Raw genomic sequence first — 20,001 nt, forward strand, 5'->3', positions numbered from 1 at the left:
GACTTCGTCGAGAACGGAAGCGGTGACCCGTCGTGAAATCTCCATTTCCCTTTCGAAGGCCGCCCGTGCTCTGCTGAGTTCCAATATGGACTCTGGGTTTGGTTCGTACGGCTCTTCGCTCGGAACAATGGCCGTAGTATATTCTGCCGTAGTACATCTATCTCGAACAGCGGAATAATTCGAGGATGTTCGTCAAGGTACGCTTCTAATTCGGCATCCTCCACCCCAGCCAGCATATTGATGTCTTCCGCATATAACGGTGTTATCCCCTTGGGTTGGGGCGTGTTGCCTTCCGTAGGAACACGAACCTTGATGCGTCCTTGCCGGAAACTGATACACTCTTGTTGCCAGCTCTGCTTGATATTTGTTGTCCGAAGCCATGGTCTGCCCAGAAGCACTGGGTACGCTGCTGGCGCGTCCAAAGCGAGAACGACCGCCGATATGTCGAAGCGGTGTCCGCCCACGATGATGCCTATTTTGCAGATTAGCCCCAACGGCCGCACTGATCGGGTATCTGCCATGCGAAGCCAGAATGGACACGCCTCCCATTTGGAAATGCCCAACTGTTCGCAAGTTTTCGCGCTAATCACATTGACGCCTGAGCCGCCGTCGATTACAAATCCAGGGACTTCCTGTCTGTGCGATATTACTGTAATGGCCGGGTTGTGCTGATCTACCACTGGTGGTCCCTCGCTGACGTCAGTTAGTTTTGTGGCTACGCTTGCCCCCGTCATGCCCGCCACCTGTGCTTCCATGGTCTGGTGGAGACGTGGAACTAGCTGTAGCAGTTTTTCCATAGTTAGCATGATTTCACAGCCCGTTAACACCTGCCAAATGGGGTCCGGCCCCGGTTTTTCGTTCTCTGTTTGCTTCATTGCATTTGCGAACTCCTGTCTCATATGTTCCGTATTGGCCGCGTTTGCTTTTTCCACCCAAGCTTGGGCTTGTCGTCGTACCTCGTCCTGCGCAGCCCAATCCGCCGTTTTCGTTTGCTAGCGTGTCGTGACTTGTTGCACCTCTTCCGTAATCGTGTTGATGGCGGGCCCCTTTCCCTTGCGTGCTGGGCATTGTGTGGCATAATGTCCGGGTTGCTGACAAATAAAACAACGGTTGCTTGATTCTCCCTTCTCGGCCCCAAGTGGAGTGTGTCGTTCTCCGGGCGCTACTTGCTCTTCGCGATCCGGCCTCGTTTGTCGGGACGTACGCGGTGGCTGCTGTTGATCTCGTCGTTGTTCCTGGTGCCGCTCATCCCCCGAGCTTTCGTCGTAACGCCGATGATCCCTATATTGTCGAGGCTTACCTCGATAGCCATTGAAGCCGCCCCGTTTGTTCATCGGGCGTTGATGTTCGTACCGCCGGCCTCCTTTGGCGTAACTCGGATGTCCACGATAATCCTCGTCCTCCGGGTGCTCTTCCTCGGACTCGTTGTGATTCCGGCGATTCCGGTTGTACTTGTCCTCCCGCGGGTTGTGATCCCTATACCGGGGTCGGTCTTCTTGCCTCCTTTGTTCCACCCGATGTGGTTGCCGTTGTGTGTCCAAGCTGCGGACCGCGGGCGTGGCTCTATTTAACATATTGTACTCGCATTGGTCGACTGTGTGAACCTTCGAGTGGTAGATTGGGTAGTGGATTCGCATATTGCACTCCACCGCGGAATGCCCTGAGTTCAATCAAATCGTGCACTGGATTGCCTAACGAAATTGACGTTCCTCATCCTGAGGTAACGCTTGTCGTAAGGATGACATCAAAAACCTCTCCTCCTCGTCATCCAACTCGAGCTGTAACGCTCGTTCAATCACCATATCCGTCGTTTCCCCTTTCACGCTATTGTTGTTGAGCGTTGCCCTGATGGGCCGGCGTAACGCTGCCAGAAATGTCTCCCGTGCCTCCTCCTCCACAGGGCTTCGATCCAGTTTCCGTCGTAAATTCTGGAACCGTAATTTGAAGTCTGCGATTGTCTCGGTCGGTAGTTGCTTAATTGTATAAAACTGCCCGAGAATCTCGCGTTGTGGAACCCTCTGGTGGAAAAAACGCAAGAAGGCGGACTAGAGCTGATCGAAGGTTGTTATGGCCGGTAAATCCATCTGTGAATGCCAGAACGCCGCACGCCCATCTAATGTTAATCCGAACTCCGTCATTTTCGACTGGTGTGCCACCGTCTCGGAAAGGTTCTGTGCCATGTGGTTCGCATTCCAAACGTTCAAGAACATGCGAACATGAGTTGCGGTGTCGGTTTCGCCGTTAAAGCGGGGGTAGGCAAAGGCCATCGTGGGAGCTACGGCGGATCAGAGCAGGTCATGGGGAGGCTGCGGTAAGCGTGGTCCCCTCGCCTCGTTGAGGTATTTGGGGAGCAAGGACTCCTCTTTGCGCTCCTGGCAGGTATTACTAGGGTCGCCGATGCGTGGCTTTTGCCGAGCGCGTTCTTCTGCCTGGCGTGTGACGGACCTTGTTCCTGGCTAGTCTTGTCTTGTTGGTTCTCTGAGTCGTCTGCGGCTAAACATCCATTCGTTGTTGCTCGTCTGTGAGGAAACACAGATCACCAAGCGTGCCAACAGTGTTGCCTCTTAGGAAACACGGTCCCTGGTCAGTCCTTCGACCTAGACCCCAAGGTGGGTGTGGAACAACGAACAGAGCTTAATCGTACTACGTAAGGAGAGAACCTCTGCGATTTCACTGTGTGCAAAGGGAGACGGCTACAACCGACTCCTAACCACATGTAGCGCTTACGTACTACTATGATTACGTATCTGAGACACAGACACTGAATTAGCCGTAGCTATACACAGAAACTTAGAGAAGATAGTATTCTATTATCAGGCATTCTTTTACAATTCCCAGAATTTTACACGCACCTCCTTACGAGGTTTTCTGCCCTTTATATATGCAGGGTCTAATTAGCCGTTCACGCGTACCCGCGTGAACCGTTACATACGTTACACTTTATATAGTTTCTTATTCCTACGCTTTTGGCCGTCAGTTACTACTCCGACGGACAACAAGAATCAAACTCAACTTTTATGTGGGAGCATGTATTAGCTTGGTTGGACCACTTTGAGATGATCTCTAGTTGTTGAGAATCAAACTCAACTTCCGTGTGCATAGAGAGAAGGTGACTACATAAGCACTTTTCTCTCCCTCTTTGTAATTGTTTTTTGTCTTATTCTTGTCTATATACAGTTTTATTGTTTTCTGTATACATTGTGTTCTCTCTCTCTCTCTCTTTTTTTTTTATCATAATTAGCTTACCCTAGTGGTAAGTCGATAACACTACAAGCACCGTCTCTCTCTCTCTCTCTCGTGACTACACACACACACACACACACACACACACACACACACACACACACACACACACACACACACACATATACACATTCTATTGCACAGAATCATATCCGATTCATTACACCAATTACCACCAATGGTCCGACGTACAGAAAGCTTTGGAAGTTCGCACCTTGCTCGAAAATGTCGCCACCACCTAGTACGTACAACAAGCAAGTGCGGTGATCGAGAACTGGGGGATCCTCCGGTATCTCCTCATACAATACTTTGCCCATCAAAATTCCACCTAGACGGCGTTGGAACAGCTCGAGACGTTGTAGCAGCAAGCAAACAAACTAGTAGGCCAATTTGATATTCATCTAAATCAACTCCTTGTTAATACCGATCCTACTATGCTCGAGCATGTCAAGCTTTTTTTCTTATGGTCCTGTTTGCACCATGACATCACCCACCATGCATGGGACCAAGGTCTCAAGACATTCAACGAAGGCATCCTCATCACCCAACGTATCGAAGCTTGTATGCTATCCGGCTCCCAACCACGATGACCCCCTCCACCATCGACCGACCTATGAACCCAGTACCAGGGAGTGGCCCCCATGGACATTGATGTCCAAACCATGCAACTTCAGGCTCGCTGCAACCTTCCCAATTGCGATGCCCAAGGGCGGCCAAAGTGATTCTATTGCAACAATTATGGACACATTCGACGTCATTGCAACAACCGTCTCACAAGCAACAAGCCCTGATAACCATGGCTGACGCAAGATCATTAGTTGAGCCCCCAGGAAACCGACCTCTGAGGTGTTGATGGAAGAGCCAAGCCCCCATGTCCAAGCGTTCGCCTCTTCCGCTTAGCAGGTATGCACCGCTCTTACCAACATCAATCACTCCACCCACACCATCTTGTTAGACTCTGGTAGTAGTATCTCTTCCATTAGCACCTCCTTAGGTCTCCAGTTAGACCTCCCCACATCCGTTGGTCCCTCCATCCGAGTCCTTTTTTGCGATCACTAAACATCTATAGCACTCTTGCACGCAAGCCCGTTGCACTGTCACCTTCGACGGTCTCACTTTCTCACACTACTTTCATGCTTGCCCTACGAACTCTTCCCCATCACCTTAGGTTGCAATTGGTTCCTCATGTGTCGCACTGTAATTCACTTCGTTTCCCACGAACTTCTTGTCCCACAAGTTCCCTTGATTCCCCTCCTACACGATAGCCCCCATGTCCCCCACCTCAGCCAAGTTCAGGTGGCCCTCAGTACACATGAGCGATTGCTCTCCATCCGCCAATTGTTAGCTCGTTTTTCTTCACTAGCCCTCTAACCCACGCATGCTCCTACTATCTCTTTCTTGGAACAACATGTCATTTGTATAGGGGATGCCACTCCCATCTGCATGGCTACCTGCCGACATCCCCCCCTCGACCACGATCGCATCAATGTTGCAGTCACAGACATGCTCAACAAAGGTATTATTGTTCCTTCCACCAACAATTGGGTTTCAGAACCCCACCTTATTAAGAAGGATGGTGGCACCTTCCGCTTCTGCATCGACTTTAGGCCTCTTAACAAAGTGACGATGCATGACATCTACCTGTTCCCTCGAGGGAACGACCTCTTGGATTTGCTTGGTGGCTCCCATTATTTCACCTCCCTTGATTTAGCCTCGGGATACTTGTAGATCCCCCAAAAGCCTTCTGTCACCCACAAAACCACATTCCGCACACGTCGTGGGTTGTTCCAATTCACCCACATGCCGTTCGGCCTATCCGATGTCGGCAACACATTGCAACGCATGACGAACTCCATCTTTGCCACCCTTATCAGTAAACGCGTCCTCCTCGTTTATGTCGACGACATGCTTATCTGTACTACCACTTGGGAGGACCATCTACAAACCCTTGTTGAAGTCTTCATTCACATAACTAAGCATAACTTGCAACTCCAATGGGAGAAGTGTCGATGGGGAAGCACCAACCTTCGTTTTCTCGGCCTCACTATCGTTGGTAACAAAATCTGTTTGGACCCTGCAAAGGTAGTTGCCATCACCGATTATCCCTCCCCACCTAAATAAAAACATTGCAACGGTTTTTGGGCATGATCACCTTTTCCCTTTGATTCATCGCGAACCTCCCCTCTGTCACTTTTCCTCTCCGCCAACTCTTGAAGTGTCATTCGTTTGGGATCCTTCTTGCAAAGAGAGTTTTCGTTGCCTCAAAACAATGGTTCAGGAATCTGGGTTGCTTACCCATCCTAACTTTGACCAGTCGTTCACGTTGTAGACAGACACCTCAAACCATGGGTTAGGAACCATCCTCCTGCAAGCCGATTGTTATAGGCAAGCGAAGGCAGTTGGTTGCCGTCATTAACTGAACTCTCACGTTGGCTGAACGCAACTACTTGCGTTCGTCTGGTCTTTCCAACATTTTCACCCATACCTTCACGACGGATAGGTTACAGTTGAGACTAACCACCAACCCTTGCTTTCTCTTATCTATCGACCTCAGCCCCCGGGCCGTTTGTTGTGATGGACACTCCAAGGTTCTCAATTTACCCTCTGCTATCGGAAAGGTGTAACCAATTCGGATAGTCTCTCTTGTGGTGACTGCTAGGTTGTCCAATTTCTCCCTAAGCCATCTGGTCTTCCGCTGCCGCTGCCACAACTCACTACACTTCAGTAACATGACCCCGCCATCCAAGAGATAACCCATAAGTTGCGCTCCCTCCAACCATTTCCCTGACAACGGCGGTTCATGCTCCGCAATAACTTGACGTTCTTCATTCAAGTGCATCACAAGCCTTGCCTCTACATCCCTCATGCCTTACAACAAACGTACCTCCAATTTTATCACGACCACCCATTGAGGACCCATTGTCAGGCCATCTCGATTTCCACAAATATCTCGAAAAATTATGCCTCAAGTATTATTGGCCCAACATGCAGCAATCTATCTTTGCCTACATCAAACAATGTACTTTGGGTCAACACATCAAACCTGCAAGCAAGCTTGTTGGAACGCTCCAACCCATTAGCACCACATCACCTTTCGAGCTTGTCAGATGGGATTTCATGGGACCTTTTCTCAAAACCCCCTGGGCCAACAAGTATATCCTGGTCAAAATAGAATACCTCACCAGGTGGGTTGAAACTGTTGCTATCCCTGACGTCATTGTGTACACAATCGCTTCCCAATTTTTGCACAAGGTAATTTTTAAGCATGGTTGCACTATCCAACTATTATCTGATCAGCGCCGCCAGTTCCACGGGGATATCCTCAACACCATTGCAACTCAACTAGGTGTCCAACATGTGTTTACGTCCCAATACCATCCTCAGGCAAATGGCCTCACCGAATGCCTCAACAAGACCCTCAAGCAAGAGATTATCGCTTACATCAATCCATGCCACAAAACCTAGGATCAAATCTTGCCTTTCGTCACCCACGTCAACACGGATCACCCATTTTCGAGCATTCTATGGGCGCGACCCTCGCCTCCCACTAGAATCGTCCATTCCAAACTCGCCAACATCGATAATGCCACTTGGGGGTTCTATCTCCAACAAATGCCCCCCCTCCTTCAACAAGTTAGTTCCTGAAACCTGCAAGTCGCACAGCAGCGCCAAAAATGGCACTACAACGTGGGTCACATGCTGATGTAAGCAAAGTCCTTATTTACGTCCAAGTCTAGCAGTGTGGTCTCATTGAATCCCTCATGCACCGATTGATTGGCCCATTCACTGTAGTTTGTGCCATAAGATCCACTATGTACTTGCTCCGACACGATTCCAACAACTAATTCACCTCCACCCATGTTGCCCGCATCAAGCCCTATGCCACCCCAAACCCATCTTCTGACCGCACTCCTTTCCCCATATCATAAACCTCCTTGTTTCTCTCAAGGGGAAAATGTGGTGTGAATGTGTTCCTTTGTGTCACCCTGTTAGCATGCCCTTTTTAGCATGCATGTAGCTAAGCCAACCCACCCTTTTAAGTGCGCATGTAGCTAGGCCAACCCAAATGGGTACCTTTGTACAGACTATAAATTGAGCAAGAAGTAAGAAGCTAAGTAGGTTGGTTTTGATCTCTTTATGTGCACTTTACAATGGCATCACTTAAAAGCTCTAAGAGATCTTCCACATCCCAACTTTTGCAATATTTTTTGATGTCAACTACCCAACCTAATGAGAGAATTTTGTATTGTGATTTTTTTGTAGTTTACCTCTAGCATTCCAACCAAGATGTGGTAATATATGATTTCACATATTCTTGACTTTTGTAATGTATATATATAATCTTTGTAACGCAAATATCTCTATAGGTTGAACGCATGTTTCAGAGAGCATAACTTGATAGGAGGTGGTGGATTTAACTCCCAATTGTCTCCTTGAAAACATCTTTAGAATCTTCTCATCTCACAAATGTTGAGTGAAAACTTTAGTTTGAGTATTTGTGTAAAGTTCCATTTGCATGGATTCGTTGCATCAAACATTTTTGTAGTACTTTCAACTTTCAAAGATTAGGTTATATCTATTTTTCACAACTAATCACTTGCCCATAGTAAGCAACATAGCTCTTTTCACGTGCAATTTCACCAAAAATGCTGTAATTTGAATGACTGACTGACTTGACCAAATTACCATTTTACATTAGGAATTCATGACAGCTCCTCCTGAACCTTTATTGACCTAGCTTGAGAATATGTTCCCGTGTCATTTATTCACATGATTGAGCTGAAAAAAGATCATTTTTGTCACTTGAACAATATCATCTCCATCACTTGAGAAAGAGAAGAATACAACCAAATGATATTTTAATTTGAAGTTTTGTGCCTTTGCCAACTGAAATAATTGTGGGATAATTACAAACTAAATTTTGGCCTGAATAGTGCCGCATGATTTAAAAGAATACATTGCATTTCGTATTGAACAGGATTTAAAAGAAAACGAAAAGCGCTTTAATGTGCAACCTCTTTATCTTTTTCCTCAGTGTTAAGGTTATATATACATGATAGCAGATTCAATACTTTCTCTGCTTACGATTATCTTTGTAACAAGTTTCTCCTATACCTTTCAAAATATCTGTGACTAATATGGTCTTCTTAAGGTGATTTTGCTGCCAAAAAGCTTCAATGACTAGTTTATCCTGCTTAACAGAGTCTGTTCGTGGTAATAACATAAAGGGCTTCTTTTTTGTAGGACATGAAAAACCATCATTACAATTCACTTCCATCAATGAACAATTCCTTATTGGCCGAACCAAACAACTATTATTCTCACAATCTTCAAGTTTGGGATACTTACATGTTGAATCTCTCCGTGTGGTTTGTACGTCTTGCTTTTCACACTCAGGACACACATACTGTGGTAACTTCAAAGAGCTTAGCCAGCTATGGTGTTGATTCATCTTCTTGAAGCAGTAGAAGCATGTGCTTCTATTGCACACAGTACAAATCAATGAAAGACGTGGTTTTCTACAAGCTGAGCACAGCCGGACAGTATCTCCTTCGGCTTTAAGAGCCTCAAGGTTTGCTTTAATGATGTCCTGGTCAACAAGGTGTAAACCAAGCTTCAGCTTTTCACGCTGTACAACTAAATGGGAAGTCTGTCGAATTGTTTTTAGCTGTTGCCATGTTATAGGAACCATTTCATCACTTGTGTTATCCTGCGAATAGTCTGAATTAGAATGAACTCATCTATTTCTGAGTATGTAACTAATCAACACTAACCATATCCTTGGAACTCTCGTCTTCAGAATGGAGAGATTCTTCAGCCATAACATCATCAACCGGATTGAAAATTCTGAAATGTTTTGTTGCATGTTCCTGCAAGAGATCATAATTGTTGCATTGTTTCAGCATGAGGCATAAATAAAGAAGGGCCCGCCCAAAGTACCCAAAACAAATAGGATATTTACCAGAATACTCCTATACTGTCCAAAATTACTAGAATAATTTAGGAAATCTCCAAATTAAGAAATCAGGTCTAGCATCTCTAAGCTCTAGTTTTTGTTATGGTAAACCTGTTGTATATGATGCAGAAGTGATCCACCAAACTCAGTTCGTTTAGACAACCAATGTAGGTATATCCCTTCTACAAATTGTGAACTTCTCTCATCTGCTCCATCGAAATACTCAAAATTTGAAACTTCTCTGGTCATTAGATATTGCAGAGGTTTTCCATCATTTCCAGTTGCCTCCTCCCCATTGTTTGATTCTCCTTTCATAAATCTTTGACTTCTATCTTTTCTACGTGATCTTTTTCGCACTTTCCAATGCCTATCATCATCCCCCTGAAACATTCATTAAATGATTTGTTTTCATTCACACAAGGATCAATGAGATGATTCAGCTTAGACCCTTACTCTCCACATTACCTTTTCCACACTGGTTGATGGAACATCTACAGGCTTGGATGCATGTTTTGGACAATAAATCAGCACAGAAGTGACTTGTTGGTTAGAATGGAGTAGCTGCAATTCATTTGGCATCAGTTTTAGTAATCTAATGATGTAAAAATCAAAATTCTAACCTATTAGTGTAGGAATGACCTTAAAAGATGCCCCTTGGATAACACCACAAGAAACATGAAAAGTTTCTTTGCATCCAGGCACAGAACACCTTTCCGCACAACCTTCTCTCTTACCACAAAGGAAACAATCCCGCCGTTGCTTCTTTGCACGTGCATCTGCCACATTTAAGCCCTCAATTGGCTCCATTGCATCTGTATCCATAAAATATGTTTCATTTGTGTACAATGCACAAACTACATGGGCCCATTTGTGAGGCTCGGTTGCAGGCTTGAGAGCACCACCTTGTTTGCAGCACAATGCACAGCTGCATAAGCGTAGATAATAATATACTAAGCATTATTGGATAGGATCATACAATGACATATATGTTGAAAGTGCAAACCTATGTTTGTAATCTAATCTCATAATATAACCACTAATTTATAAAGCCTCTTGTATTTCCTAATTTTGACCTCGTGTGTAAGGGTGATATGACTGAGATATGAAGACATATGTTTCATATGAATGGTTCAATCAATCCACTTTCTCAGCATGAATCTTTTCTTTTAAAAAACAGATGTATGCAATAGCATGTTGATTTTATAAAAATTACGAATTTATGTAGCATTTTTATTATCCTCGTCTACTATGCATTATTATACCAGAACTCTGGTTGGCGAGTGCCACAGTAACTTGCTTCGAAGTTGGAATGGATGTTAAATATAAATCAAATAGATTCCCCAATAGATAGTATAATTTTTATTTATGTTTAGATACATTCATTTCACATTACCTTATCTCGCCCTTTTCTGATCCCGCTGCAATAGCCTCACACTTCCTGCAACACCATTTTTGTTTTTTCTGACCAATTTCAAAATCTTGCACACCATAGCAAAACTGGTGCACATGTATGTGACAATCTGCACATTGCAAGATCTGTAAAAAGTTCCATTAGTGCAATGAGCATGATCAAGCAAAGAAGGTTTTCAGCAGAATTTTAAACATTGCTCAAAGAAAAATACCAACCAGGTTTTCAGCAGAATTTTCTCCTCCATTACATATACAGCATTCCTCGTATTCACTCTGATACTTCTCATCCCCCTCCAGGAATTCAGAAAATACATCAATTGAGTTGTCCACCTTCTTCTCTAAAAGATCCACAATTTTTTCATACTGATCTAGAGACAGTGTGGAGGTGGGTGACACAGTTTGATTGTATCGATTTAACCATTCTTCATCCTCCTCATCTATATCATACTCTGGCTGAAAAAGATAATAACAAGAGAATAATCAGTGTAGACACATGCTGGAACTTTAATAGACCCCAAATCTCAACCATATTCATGAGAAATAAACAAATAAACCCATTTCTGTTAAAATGTTACACCAACGATTTATACTTTTAACACATACAATGGAATTTAGAAGTTACAAGCAGCATAAGTAATTGGTATAGACAGTAATGCTCTCATTCCATAAAGGAAATAATTAGATATTTCCAAATCATCAGAATTTTCCTTGGTAAACATCATGTCAACTCTGCTGAATTGGAAATGACAGAATGCGGCACACAGACAGATACATAAAAAACCTGAACAAAAGCTATATCCATATTGTAGAAGGGACATAGCTTAGGAACATAATTGGAATGGGTGTTTGCTGTCAGGGTGAATAAATGTCAGTAGAAAAATAGCAAGAGCAGTTCTAAACCATTTAATGCATTATGCACAGAAAGATAATGGAAATATATGAAACAAATTGAAGCTTTGAACAACAAGGAAACAAATAAGACAAATCGAAGCAATACAAACAGAAACTCATTAGCTGTGGGTTGTGGGCTGTGGTAGTCTTGAGGAGAATATATTACCAAAGACTTTTGGGAAATCCACAAAGCAGCAATAAATTCTCTATGGGCTCTTCCCTCATCAATAAGGGCTAAGAGGACCAAAATGTGATCCAAAGTTGTGAAACCTTTTAAAAAACCTGCCTCTCCAGCTGAATGGCAACCATTCCTCACTGCCCATACACTCAATCTGACTCTAGGATCAGTCTGTATAGTTTAGCCAAGTAATATTTAATCCAGATTGTCCTCTAATTTCTCAGCAACATGGGATGTGCTGAAAACGGGATCAAGGTGTCACAAGCATAGATAAAGGGCCCACCTACCAATCCATCATGATCCTTCTTACATTTTGTGGAGTAAAAAAGGCAGATTCAAATGAACATGAGATATGTTGGTTGGGGAGTGGGGAGTGGGGGCTCCTCAGGGATACCATATAGTACCTTTGCATATGCATGCCACACCTTCTTCTTCTCCTAAACCGAACCGATGCCGATCCCTATCTGGAGCTATGCATCTACATATCTTGATCTCAATCTCTAGATGAGGAAAGAAGTATGTAATTGATCAATGGCATGTCTAGATACATACATAGGGAGAGGATGCTTAGCTCGAGCCTAAACAATAAATTGCTTTTTCAAAATTGGGCATAAACTGACTTCGAAGTCAGAAGATGGAGATTAGTTGTTTTCCCTCTCTAAAAAGATTTCAATATCAAAAAGTTATTGACCACACGATCGAAGGGTTCTATCTGAGGAGGAGAATGCATCTCCCCAGGTAGAGGCACAGGTAGGGCCAGATAAACCATTGCTTTCTACGCTGAGGGGAAAACCTGATCCACCCAGGAAAACCTGAAATTTTAATTAAAGTTCATGGTAGCAGAACTAAAGATGAAAAGATGTACGGTTACATCATTAAAGGTCTACAATACACAGGATCAGAACGGAGATCTATAAAGTGTCTACTATAGCAAAGCTTAAGTAGGAAGGGTGAACATTCATTAAAACTAAATTTGTTGGGATTTCCCAAAGTCGAAACTAACACCAAAAGGTTTTCCATGTCTACTAATTTGTGTTTCATTTCACTTCTCGTTCTCATTCATCTTGTCTTCTCCTTTTCATAGAGCATTCATCAATTGTGAGTTAATGAGATGGTTTTCAAGTGAACCACATGAATGTTGTGAAGCTAAATGTGAAGTCAATTTTTGCAGGTAAGAAAAGGCTGTTGCAAATAAAGCTCATAACTTCTTCATCCAATATCCAAATTTTGAAAGAAATGAGTCATAAAGAAGCTGACAACAAGAGCTTTCCAAAAATATCTTGTATGAAAATTTTGGGGTTACAAAGGAGAAATAGTGATATAAGAAAATGCCTCACATAGACTCAGGTATTTTCTTTTTTAAAAAGCAAGAATGACGCAACCAAAAACCTATAAATAAAGAGGGTATTCTTAGCCATAAGGGGGAGGGAGGAAGAATAGAAGGTCCACAAGAAGTGAGAAGAGTCTTGGTAGAAGGAGGGAAGAAGGGATGTCTATTTTTCGTTTAGAGTCATAGAAAGAAAAAAAGGTCCATGTAGTTGAGGTTTTAGTTAGAGTCTAAGACGCTTGTATTGTTCTCCTAATGGTATAATATAACATTCCTTTCTCTTCCTCTTCTCTTCTCTATCTTTTCTCTATCTCTCCTCATCAAATGTCTACTAACTTCTTGTATCTTTTCTCCAGTGCATTCATCATCTCTTCTCATTTCCATAAAGCAGCCCTCAATTGTGAGCAAAAATGCATTCATGTAAACCACATGAGTTACTGACAAGTGAAGAGAACTACATCACTTGAGCTATTAAAAGACTTTTAACTACCCTATATTTTCACAATAATGGTTCATAATCGTTGTTTGTTCCCTTGTCCCCTCTTGGTTTTTCTTCCCTCTTTTCTCAAATTGTGAGAAAATGGCTTAGTTCTTGTAAGTGCCAAATGCCATTAGTTTTCCGAGTAATTATATTATCATACAAGAGATATAAAATGAAAAAATATATATATAATATAAGTTGATCTGATGCACATACTTGACCAGATTGAACCTCCGGAATAGCTTTTATATATGATTTTGGAAGAGTATACACTGTCATTGCCTTAGGTAGAACTCCATCAGATTTCATTGCAGATCGAAATGAAGGAATAGATATAGTTTTCAAACTATCTCCCGATTCAGTTGTTGAAAGTTTTGAAAGCTTTCTATCCATCTTTATCTTGTTTGTTGCTAAAAGTTTGACCTCAGCGTGCTGTAGCGTTTCGCAAAATGAGCCTCCATCCAAATCATAATAGTCCTGCAATTGCACAAAAGACGTGAGAATGGTATTTCATCATAGAATAAAGCAAACAAAACAAGCACTTGCAGGAACAATGCATCTTAGATTTAGCTACCTGATCCTTGCCTTCAACCAAAACAAGCAGTGGTTGTTCTAGACAAAGCGGACGAGGACGCATCTGTCTTCCACCTGTTTCTGAAGGATCTGTACGAATTAGACACCATTTACTTCTAGGGTCAAACTTGATAGTCCCTGTATCCAACTCTAATAAGCAGTCTTCTTCTGTCGATAGTACATCAGTTGAATTGCTTACATTCTTCGCAATGACATCAGCCTCCTTATTAGTTCCCAATTCATTTCTATTTTTCTCCATACCTTCAATGTTAGATTCTTCATTCTCGACAGAAGGATTGACTGACAGAATGTTGCCATCAGCTCCATCTTCTCTTTTATTATCCAGATTGTGGACTTCGAATCTCTTCCTCTTACTTGACCTGGATGCAACCACAACGCTTTGTTCTTCACTTTTTTGTGCATGCTCTTCTTTTGGTACTCTACTACTCAGTAGAATGTGTGATCGATCCTCTTTTGGTTCTTCCCCAGAGTTCTTAACACTAGTTTTTGAATTTCTCAATTTCCTACAAGAATCTCTTTGGAATCTATCTTCTCTTTTCTTTACTGTGTGCTCTTTAGTACAATCAAGCTCTCTATTATTCACTATTTCCTCAAGTAAATTTAAGTTACCGGGGGGGTCATAGTTCGCATTGTGAACATCATTATCTCCTAAACAAAATTTCTCTTGTGATAAACACGTTTCCTTTGCTTCCTTTTTATTTCTTGTGATATGCACATCATCACGTGCACATGAATTCTGTCTCTTATTTCTTAAGACTAAAGATATTTCATTCTTACAATGAAATTTGCCAACATTTTTCCTTCCAGAAGCAGGATAAAGGTCTTTCATTTGGTTACTATTTAACATACAAACATGATTTTCAGAAGGAAGTATACTTTTCGAGTTTATCAATGCAGTACCATCATTAATGGCAATTCGTACATCTTCTGAATTGACATCTTCTTTACCTCTAGCACTTACATCTCTGGTTGACAATGATGAGGAAAGTAATGGATGTAATCTTCTATGAATTAGTTCCTTCTGTATAGATTTGCCATGCTTTTTCTTCTCATGATGATGAGCAATCTCTTCTTGTGAAGTATCCATACATCCTCTCTGCAAAATATATTCCTCTTGTTTCTTAACCTGAAGCCTGGTAGGCCTACAGTTTCTTGCATATACTCCAATTGTTTCCCTTCTCTGTGGTAAAATTTTACTGCCTGATTTCTCCACAGCCTTGACCCTAATCTTTATGTGTTTATCAGCATCCTTATTCTTCACAAAATCTCTCCTTTTTTCTCTATTTTCATGCCTTGCAATAGAGTTTGGTGCATCCATCGCTTTCAATAGCATCAATTTCTGAGTTTCTTCTCCATCCATGGCTCTGGTCATTCTCCTGCCTACAACAAAAGTCTCATCTTCTTTCATCCTTTTGGATTCCATGATGGAAGGAGGAGATTCATCACGATGGATTTTATTTTCAGTCTCTTTTGGTCGTAGCACCTCAGAATCTAGAGGAAAGCCGGAAAAACGCAATTTCTTCTGCTTCCTTCCTTCGTTGATGTCGTTTTTATTGTTGAGATTTCTGTTGTTATTGGCGATGATACAATTCTGTGATCGGCGAGAAGGAGTTGTTGAAAGTGTTCCTCTATGGAGCTTCTGCCGCTTCAGCACGATACGTTTGCTGCGCAGGTGCATAATTAGAAGACGGAGAAATCACTCGGGGCTATGGAGATCCGAGCTTTTGTTTGTTTGTTTGTTTCTGCAGAGAACAGAAGAACAGAAGAAAAATGGAGGGAATACGAGAGAGGAAGACCCTGAAGCATCGCATCGCGAAGATCGTGTTTTAGTTAATTACGACGATACCCCTCAGCAATTCCTGCGCTTCAATTTGGCTAAGCTTTTATTTAAATTACTCATATGCCCCCCGGCCCCAAACGCACTCTACTCTCTAAGTTTGAGCCAATTGAGTGAAGGCAATCGGTCAGGCATAGTTGAGCTAGTTGAGTGAGTTGTACAATGCACAATCGACTCAACTAGTTAAGGCGCAGTCAAGTCATGTCACCAAAGCACAACAAAGTCGGTCTGCCCCAGGCATGGTCAAGTTAGTCGGCCAGGGCATAGGGTTTAACAAAACCCTAAACCCTAAACACGCTAACAAGAGGAGTGTGTCACAAAATATCGAGCAATCATTGCAACTAAAGCTTTAGATGATCCACAACTTCAAAGATGAAATTGGTCAATTGATGCTAGAAACCCAGCTACAACAAGCATCAGGGATCACCACATCGAAACCCTAGAGTCAAATTTACCATCTACGCTACAAATGTATCACCCATAGTTGATCTCTTGATCACACCAAGGACACCTCTACCAATTCTTGAACTATTAATGGAACAAATATTCTGTGGTTTTAACATACCTATGAGTCATAATATTTTCAATCGAAATTATTTATTGTAGGGGAAATGTATACAAGAAACATGCTCACATTGTGATTCGTATGGAGCTAAATTTCATTAGGTGACGATGGTTAATTCTCAATGGGTTGTAATGGAGAAGGGATTGTTTAGGGTTTCCAATGTGTATAGAAGGAAAAGAGCTCTCACGTAACAAGGGGCTTTTGGGTGCCCCAATTTTATGGCTACCTTTTGGTTTTCATTCTCTCCTCATTGCATCAATTAAGATACATTTGCCACCATTTAACATTGGGAAACTTGACTTGTGGACTAGCTAAGCACAATTCACTCAATCTAGCTACCTGGAAAGGACATTTCTGTCACAAAGCGAAGCGTTCCTACGAGCAGTTCTTCTCCTTACATTGTAATTACAACTACCCCCAACCTTCATCGAAAACCCTTCATTTTCATGTTGCGTGAGAAAAGAAATTTATGGCTCAACCTCCCATGACGAGTATGATTACTACGCACAAAATGTTTGTCCCCAAATTGGCAACCTTTAACTAACAATTAACCCTCTTTATTCTCTATTTGAGTTGCTCTATGGAAGAATGGCACACATTCTCTTTCTCAAACCATTACCTTATTTTTGGATGAATGACCCTTCTACACACAACAATCTCACTAGCCCTCGACTACTTCGACTTCATTGAGTTCCCCTACCCAACAAACGTCATTGTTAATCAAGGATGTCTACATCTAGCTTTTGACTTTTTGAACGATTAAATGACGTTGCCAAGAAACTCTCCACCAACCTTCCCCACAATGACAATGGCAATATCTCGCCCCTTATTGGAACCAGTCGTTAAGTGCAGAACAAGAATCAACACTCTTCCTATGAAGATCTCAAGTAGGTAGCAAACAATGACAGATTTTGAAAGTGAAAACAACTTCATCAATGACAAGATCAGAGGGAAGACAAGGAGACGAGAAACAAAGTTAGGCACAAGACAATGTAACTGTATTATTCTCAAAGTTACAATATCACAATATACAAGATGAACAACCAACCAAAACTAGGTTACAAGAGTTTGTTTAAATACTAACTTACTTAGGGCAACTGCCCTTTCCACTATTTACAAAATATAGCCTAAACCTAGTGTGTCCAATGGGACAGTGTGAATACGACCATTATATACCCGTATTTGACAATCTCACCCCTTGGGTTTGTGTGGCTCGTCACGAGTGATTAGCAACAAGCATGGGATAAAGATTGCACAATCATGTTTGTTATGTTCGCTTAACCATTTCCTCAACTAGTTAGGCGCCCTTAAGGATGAATTGACATACATTAACTTTACCTTTGAAGAGGCAAATGTTAAGGCTACACACTAAGACCTTTCAAATTTTATTTATTTATTTTCCACGCGTGATTACTCTGTTTATATACCAAACATTGTTCATCGTCTCAATAAACATTGTTCGAATATTGAATCCCCGAATACCCTTCACCAAAGGTAGTGGTAGGAGATGTGGAAATAACACTAATAATAAATCAATAGTCGGATCGGCTACAACTGATAAGCTCTGCACAACACTTAACTTATAACTTATAAACTCAAAAATCCACAAATATAGACAATATACACAAACAATGTATAGCCGAAAATTATCTCTATATTAAGCCTCCCATGTACAATACTCATGCCCCTTCATATAGGAAAAGCATGGAGAAGTTACACTGCTAATCGGCACACCGTTTCTAACCTAACAATTACAATGTCATAAGAAATACCATTATAAATCCAATATTTACATTTCTACATAATTCGGCAATATATATAATTATTAAACTATTCATCCTTTCGGCCCTTTCACACTTCGGCCTTCGACTTCACTTCACTTAATACCCATACATGTAACAAACATCATGGTGCTATAAAATAGGGCATCATTCACTATCAAATCCTTCTTTCCCACTAGTTTGTTTATTGGGTCAACCAAATAGATTCCCTAGTTCATATATCTTTTATTCAATCGTAACCATGTCATTTGGTCATTTTTGGAAGAACAAAAATCTTCAATCTAGGGCAAACCCTTTCCACACTTATTTGGTTAACCCAAGGTTGTGAATTTAATGAGTTGTCCAGTTCACACGACCTACGTTGTCGTGGCGTGGCTCGCCCAGAAGCGTAGTGTTGCGTAGACAAAATATATCGTGAAAGTGAGGAAGGAATCATTGGGATTATGGACGAAAGAGACGAAAGTGTAGAGATAGAGTAAATAGAGATCAACAATATATGACAAGATAGGATATAGAATGATATTTGAAGGAATAAAAGAATTTTATAATTATTTGATGAAAGAGTTACAAAATGGTTGCAAGCGTTGTTGAACCTTTGAACTTTGTCTCACAAGGTAATCGCTCTGCTCTTTATTGATAGTAAGCCACAACAATCTTCACTTCAATATTTTAATGAAGATAAGAATAAAACCGCCACCCTTTTGTTGCGAGTTGAGCACCACAACCGCCTAGCTAGCTCTTCTCTTCTCTTTTCTTCTTCTCTTGCTTTTTCTATCTTATGATATCTTTTATGTAATATAATTTTATTTGATTCTCTTGATATATCATACAATATAGTACTTCGATTTCAATTCCTTCCAGATCCTTGTTAATATACTCCCTTCTCCTTTTATAGGAAGGGGATGCTTTTGCATGTGGGCCATATGTCACACATGCAGAGAGGGCCCTTGCATGTGTGCCATATGGTGCACATGTAGTACATTATATGGTTTAGAATATACATTATCAATTCAAATAAGATAACATACATAAATATACAAATCGTGAATATTGGGTAAATGGTAAGGTTCGAGACTTGTAAGGTAGATGTTGTTGATTCAATACAAGTCCTCTCTTGCCAATGTAATATACTATATGGTGCACATTTAGTACATTTCATGGTTTAAACCATATAATAATACTTCAAATAAAACAACACACACAATCTTATATACATTACAAGTATAGGCTAAATGGTAAGGTTTGAGTGTCATAAGGTGGGGGCGGTTGGTTTAAGTCCTCTTTCGCCCATGTAATGCAATATTTTTCTCTTTATTTGTCTCTACATATAATGTATAATATTATCATTGTGTTTTGTTCGTATGATCCTTATGTATAATACACTATTAAGATTCTTTTAGTTATGTATATATCTTATTGTAGGCTTTTAATGTGAAGCTTTCGTACTTCACGACATCCACCCCCTCTAGACATGCACATCCTCTATCATGTACCACTATCTTTCATCTTCATGTTGATCTATTAGAGGAGGTTCAAGCTCAAACCTTTCCTTAAAAACTTTTATCCTCTTTCCAAGTACCACATTCTTTTGGTATCGAATGATCACAAAGCTCTACCTTGTTCCTCTCATGATTTGGATGAACTGTCATAAACTGTATAGTTCTTTGTCCGTCTTGGCTTCGAGTCTTCGCATAGGTAGAACCATTGTCAAGGACTTTGGTCCCCATCCATACCATTG

At 41.6% G+C, this 20,001-nt stretch overlaps 1 protein-coding gene across 1 annotated transcript; it reads right to left on the reverse strand.

Annotated features, from left to right (window-relative positions):
* Positions 1-8,087: 8,087 nt before the first annotated feature.
* On the reverse strand, positions 8,088-15,834 carry LOC147855805 (uncharacterized). Its single transcript, XM_087330263.1, has 9 exons — positions 14,061-15,834; positions 13,703-13,963; positions 10,826-11,062; positions 10,593-10,735; positions 9,839-10,124; positions 9,665-9,760; positions 9,311-9,580; positions 9,018-9,113; positions 8,088-8,953 (listed from the first exon to the last, which is right to left on the reverse strand). Exons 1-9 carry the CDS (start codon positions 15,756-15,758, stop codon positions 8,309-8,311), a joined length of 3,732 nt encoding a protein of 1,243 aa, XP_087186389.1. The 5' UTR covers positions 15,759-15,834; the 3' UTR covers positions 8,088-8,308.
* Positions 15,835-20,001: the final 4,167 nt, after the last annotated feature.

This window comes from Azolla caroliniana, unplaced genomic scaffold (assembly GCF_043228905.1).
Source record: "Azolla caroliniana isolate FFs.n. ecotype wild unplaced genomic scaffold, voAzoCaro1.0.p SCAF_14, whole genome shotgun sequence".
Taxonomy (NCBI): domain Eukaryota; kingdom Viridiplantae; phylum Streptophyta; class Polypodiopsida; order Salviniales; family Salviniaceae; genus Azolla; species Azolla caroliniana.

What these genes read in the sequence shown, in the direction of transcription:
- LOC147855805 (XM_087330263.1), bottom strand. Translation starts at nt 15,758, where the DNA reads ATGCACCTGCGCAGCAAACGTATCGTGCTGAAGCGGCAGAAGCTCCAT. An exon ending in TTCTGCATCATATACAACAG is followed by an intron (nt 9,114 to 9,310) that starts GTTTACCATAAC and finishes GATCTCTTGCAG; the next exon opens with GAACATGCAACAAAACATTT. An exon ending in ACGAGAGTTCCAAGGATATG is followed by an intron (nt 8,954 to 9,017) that starts GTTAGTGTTGAT and finishes GACTATTCGCAG; the next exon opens with GATAACACAAGTGATGAAAT.